At 41.6% G+C, this 6,176-nt stretch overlaps 1 protein-coding gene across 1 annotated transcript in view; it reads right to left on the bottom strand.

Annotated features, from left to right (window-relative positions):
* Positions 1 to 5,580: 5,580 nt before the first annotated feature.
* The window catches only part of CACNB4 (calcium channel, voltage-dependent, beta 4 subunit), a 26,877-nt gene continuing 26,281 nt past the window's right edge, over positions 5,581 to 6,176 (bottom strand). Inside the window, 2 exon segments of the mRNA XM_010002255.1 lie at positions 5,581 to 5,748; positions 5,750 to 5,848. Of these exon segments, the coding sequence (XP_010000557.1) occupies positions 5,581 to 5,748; positions 5,750 to 5,848 (267 nt within the window).

Below are 6,176 nucleotides of genomic sequence, written 5' to 3'. Positions count from 1 at the left end.
AATCAATCACATATGCAAAATGCAAGGCAGAGAAATGAGCTGCTGAAGGACCAGGCAGCAGGTTAAACTGATCACAAATGCAGTAAATCCACTGATGCTGGATCAAAATACCTACACAGCTCCCCCTCCCTCCCCCCCCCCTTTTTATTTTTGTTTCAAAAATACAATGCCAAATGCAAGAGTGGAATTATAACTTTGTGCTATTACAAATGTGCTTCTTTTTCCTTGCTGTTTTTACACCAGCATATAGTGTTTTGTCCTGTACAATGTGTTTTCTCACTACATGGTTGTTTTTTTATTTCCTACTGCTTACAGAGAGTAGAATGAAAACCACAGGGCGTTCAGTGTAACTGCACTTGTGTCTCTCAGGAAATACTGACACAGCACCTGAGGATCAGTGGGTGACACTGGTGGCCAGACCTTGCACTGAAGACAGCACCAACACTGTGCCCAGTGAGTAGGTGTCTGTAGGATCAAATCCAGATGGTGACTCAGTGCCAGGAAACTGCAGGGGAAAAGGCAAGTCTACCAAAGGTCACCAAGCACAAGCCAATGCTACTCCCCAGCTTCACCATTTTCAAAGGAATAAAGGGATTACACACTCTCATGAACATTGAAAAAATATTTCTGCCTTCTCCCAGTGTGGATTAAATTACAATACTTCTCTTGGCTTCTTAAAGTGGATTCCACAAGCAATGAAAGAGATCTTCATTTCAGTACTAAGCAGCACTTTCAGCTCTTTCTCCAAGTTAATTCCCTGCATATATTTTACAACATTATTAAAATGTCCTTGTATTTTTCAATACCTTTTTTTTTTTTTTTTAATATATAACATAAATTGGACCTGAATACTTATTTATCAGAGGTTATTCAAGTGATGACTCTTCAAATCATAACACTCTCTTTTGGCATAATTTTAAAGATAGGGGGAAGTTAATTTCCCCAGAGTTAACATTGGCTACATGACAGCATCTTACACTCTGGTTACTCTTTGTGGAAGCACTGCTTGAGGGAATGAGAGGGAACTGCAACAAAATGCAGCAGAACCCCAGGTGTCCAACTTGGATCGATACCAACCTGGGTAATATAACCTGGCTTTGAAAGACACGTTTTGAGGAGCAAAACCAGGTTTGTATAAAAGGTAGTTTGCAAAGTATGCACCTGATTCTTTCAATTTGTGGTCTCAAATTATTTTTGCTTTAAAACAACAAGAAGAAAACCATGGGACCAAGGCCAGGCTTCAGAAGCACTGAAGCTGCAGAACAAAATTCAGCAGAGGGACATGACTCAATTCATTCTGAAGGGAGAAATGACTCACTGAAGCTCTGCCCTGCTCCAGTCAAGCAAAGGTATTAGCAGTATGCTTTTGGGAATGATAATGTCAGTAAAGATACAAGATTCGGGGATGTTTCAGAGAAGTCCATGCCATGGGGACCCCATTGAACTCAGAAGATGTGAAGTCAAACCCAACTGGAGCCGCATCCAGAGGAGACACCCTGCTCCTGCTATTCCCACAGCCACCTCTCCTGCTTTCTGCCATCTGCCCTCTCCTACTCTAAAAGCAAGCAGCACAAAAGATTAAACCCCCAAACACCAACTTCAGAAAGCAGCTTCCAAACCTGGGCTCTTCTGTGGGCAGCAACCCCCTGTGCGCAGGTGCCCAGCCCCTCTGCCCCAGCCCGCTGCCTTCAGCCATCCCTCCCAGCCAGGAGGTGTGGAACCTGAGGCAGGCTGAGTGCCCAGCACCTGAGGAACAGCACCATCAGCAGGAGGCAACAGCCCTGGCTGCAGAAACTTGCCTCCTACCCAGCACAAAGCCAGGGTGCTGCTTGGTTTCAGGATCAGATGAGGGGTCAGGCCATATCACACCATCCAGCCTCCAGCAGAGAAACTAACTCTTGCCAGATCCACCTGCCTAGAAAATGAACCTCTGATTTGGCCCCCTGTTCACAGTTTGATGCAGAACAGCTTCAGCTGCACTCCCTTAAACCTAATTCCTTAATAGACTCAGTCAGAAAACATAATCAGCTGTGAAGCTGCACATCCCATGGGATAAATGTTCATCTACGGAGCTACTAACAGAATCTGTGTATCTGTTAAACAACCTGCCCAAGGATGTGACATTTCAAGCTTGACAATTCATTACCTTTAAAGTGGCTTCCAGATTTTTTAGGTACTTTGTTAACTCATTCACAGCATTGACATATATTGTCTTTAGATTCTGAGATTGTTATCATCACCTTTATTGGCTAAATTGTCTTTAATCCAAACGTGTCCTAATGAAAAACTCAGGTAACAACAACAACAAAACTTTAAAAAAAAATAAATCAATGTTTTACAAACATTTCTAAAATCCTCTGTATAAGCCAGAGCTTAGGAACGGAACCCTGATCTTTAATAGTATTTTAATAACTAGAAGAAGAAGTATGAGGACTGGAAAATTAGTCTTACTTCTCTTCATCCAGGAATACAGGAACTTCACAATCTTCTATGGTGCCATTGCATAATAAGTCACACTACAGCTGGCTAGCATTGCTGAGCTTCTAACACAAGTACTAGGAGTTCACATGTCCTGATCAACACTGCAACTTTTACTGATTACCATGTTTCCTAAAAATAATTTAATTTATAAAATAAAGAGCTCCCATAGCTTGTGTCTAGAATAAACTAATCATCTATTAGCATGTTCGGTATATTTGTACTTAAAAGATATATCTATCTTCAAAGAATTAAAAAAAACAGCAGGAAAGGAGACCTGCTGGATCACTTATAACTGGTTTCTTACATTAAAATGGAATGGGTAGTGGGACAGGAGAGGGTAAACACATGAGAGTAAAGTAAACTTAAACCCACATCATAAAGAATTCAACGTGTTTGCTCAAGACAATACATGACTTCCCTCACAAGCTTGTTTTTAGTAGAACAAAGAAAGTAGTTTTGGCACTTCAGATGCTGCAGGTGATGGATTTTGTGCATACGTGTTGTGGAGATCTTTCCCTTTACTAGCATGACATGGAAGACTTCAAAACAAGGCTCCAAAAGGCTCCAGAAATAAATGACATTTTTGTCTAGGAAATGATAAAGCAGTAACCTCGTTTACTAGAAAATATATGTAGGGGCTTTGCAGCCACCTACCATTAAAATGCAGATATCCTCAAGCAGTTAAATGATCTGACCCCTAATGCTACTACAGAATAAAGATAAACAGCTGTCTAATCTAGGTTTATACATCTCAGTGCATCCTCTGCAATTAATACTTTAATGCACACAAACAAGAAACTTATTAAAGCTTATAGAAAAAAATGTGTTGCCTAATGCCTCCTTTCTCATGCAGGTATGTGTGCTGTACATGTAACAAAGGTTTGTAAAAATCCCTGGAGAAGGCTCCACTGTGCTATAGCAGGAAAGAGTAGAGAAGGCAGCTGGAGCTACCATTCCCAGATCAGCTCCTGCTGTGCTTTCCCAGCCTAAATGCTCATCTGGAATCTGGAGACATTCAGCCTGAGAAAATCAAGCAGGACCAGGTCTGTCCTATCCATTCTTAACTCTGTTACTCCCATGGATGCAGATATTTTTTTCTTTCTTGGTAACTGGCCCCTGTGGATCACCCAGCAGGTGCTGGGGGCTGCCTTTGAGGCAGGGAAGTTGTTTAAAAAAAATAATCCCACCGTTTTTGAATGCTGCTAGAGATGCATATCATTTTTGGCTGGACCAGACAGCAGAGGGATTCTTGCTCTCATTGTTAACATCAAGAAGTTAAACCAGACTCAACAGGGGTGGGAAGTACCAGTGATCTTCACTAACTGGTCCAGAAAGTAGAAGAAACTGTAATATTCAGGCCATGAATTTAGTGCTACATGCTTTTAAAGCCTACTTTTAGCAGGCTTTGGGAAGGAAGTAAAAACAAAATTAATGATTCTCATTTCTGGAAAAAAAATAAATTCATTTTAAGATCCAGTTTTGCCATGAACCTGCATTAAAAACATGCACATTCAGGTTAGTTCTGTGCAGTTCAGAAACTGCAGGCAGTGGGGAATCCCAGGAGTCTCTGCTGAAAGACATGAGTGGGCTGTACAAAAGCATGGTCAATACATAGTACATTTTTCAACCACATTGGATCTAAGGCTTCACTGATCAAGTAAGACATAAGGTCTAATCCCATCAATTTACCTATTCAAAGGAACTGAAGACTCAGGAGGTGAAAATAAGTGACTGTTCTAAGTAAGGCAGCAGCATTTCCAAACGTCTATCGTGGTATTTGAATCAAAAATGTCAGCTCTACGACTTTACTGTGAGCAGACTTTTTTCCTGATGCTCCACTTTTATTGCAAGCTAATGCTGAGCAATATTTTACTTGAAGGGTTCATCCCTGACGAGTATTTAACCCCACTCCCTTCCCTTGGGTTTCAGGACTGAAATTTAAACTGGTCCTCTGGAGAGTTCTTGTGCGATGCTGGAATTTGCAGACGTTCCAAGATGGGGTTTGAAAGATGTGACATGTAGGTGGGTACCCAGAGGCACTGGAATTAGGGGTACTCTACAGACTGGGTAAGAAGAGTGTATTGGTTTTTTCCATTGAAAAAGGCAGAATACTGAAAATGGGAGGAAAGACATGATGCATCTCTACACTAAAGTTCCATTTTGGGACAACCAGCTGTGTTCAGGTTAAACAAGAGGGAAAAACAACCCAGACTATTCTCAACTCGTAACCAGACAAACTACTCTGCAGTTTGTTCACTTTCCAGTTTCTATTTCCCCTTATCCTGTCACAGTCCATCACTGCTGACCACAACAAAAATGTCAGTACTGGCTAAACTAAATAAACCCCTTTTGCTGCAACATTTATGCCAGCTCTAAAAATAATTTCAAACTGGAAAGTATTCTGTAACTGCTGCAATAATTTGTGATATTTTGCACTCCCAATAGTTTACATTTGGTTGGTCTGAATAAGCTGTTCTGGAAATATGTAAATAGTTAGAATAAATCCCTTTATTCTAACTTCAAATGTAAATTGAGCTTCCAGCAAACAAAGACTGTAGCTGACTTTCTGGCTTCTACTGGTGTGTAATTTTCAGATTTTTCATTTGGTTTTTGTTTGTTTTCAATTGATTGCAACATGCTCAAGTCGACTTTCCAGTCCATTCACCCAAATTCCAACAGGAATTGGTTTATATATTGGTTCCAACTGGAACTGGTCATTTGGAATTTCCAGCAGAGGAAATTATTTTATAGGTGCCTTGATAAGTATCCTAAATTACAAACAGATGTGCCCAATACCTAATGACAAGAAAAAAAGTATGGCTAGAAATGCAAACGCTGTACTGAAAATAAACAAGGAAATAAACCCAAAAACCAACCTCTATGATTGGGCAGAAATGGAAGGGCATGGCAGCTTTTTTTTTTTTGCCCCCTACTAAACACCAAATGCCAGCAGAGTGCAACGTCAGGAGAACCAGGTCACACCTGCCAAATTAAGATGATTTACTCCTTTTTGTTGTTTGTTGGTTTGTTTTTCCTAGCTACGTTATATGGCAAGTTATCAACGGGATGAACACTTGGTTTTTCCCCAGGTTCTTGAACTCAAAGCCTGTGTCGTGACTCGTGGCCGTATCCTCCAGGGGACCCTCTGTTCCTGTGGGGCTTGTAAGTGTCCTGGTATGAGTCAGAGTATTCTTCTTCCACCAGAGGATAGTGATCTCGGCTGTGTTGGGAACTGGAAGACAAGCGGTTCCTGCTCTTCCGTTTTTTTAGCCCTTTCGTTGTGGTAGTTTTCATCTGAGGTCATGAGGCCGCGCCGCTCGATGGGAGAGTTCTCTGCAGAGTGGCTGCTGTGCCTCACACGCTGGCTCTGCCAGGGCCAAAGAGTCCAAGCATTAATTAACACAGACAAGGAGCCCCGCACGTTTTCAGCGCCTTCCCAGACTTAATTCTCAGGTCAGAATCCATCCACTTTCCCGCTACTCATCTGACAATTCAAGTCTGAACGCTACAGGAACGGGTCACAGGAATAACCTGGTTCCTAGAGCTGAAAGCAGACCAAAGGCAGGATCACCACGTGTAGCTGCTGCTGTTGTTCACCTTGTTAAAACGCTATTACAGGCTGTTTAGCATGAAAAGTGAGCTGATGTAGTCAGCATTTATCACTTTTCTCTGATCATGAACATGAACATTCCTGC

This window comes from Chaetura pelagica, unplaced genomic scaffold (assembly GCF_000747805.2).
Source record: "Chaetura pelagica isolate M959 unplaced genomic scaffold, ChaPel_1.0 scaffold677, whole genome shotgun sequence".
Taxonomy (NCBI): domain Eukaryota; kingdom Metazoa; phylum Chordata; class Aves; order Apodiformes; family Apodidae; genus Chaetura; species Chaetura pelagica.
The sequence above is the reverse complement of the archived record's forward strand: the minus strand, read 5'-3'. Positions and strand labels throughout refer to the sequence as shown.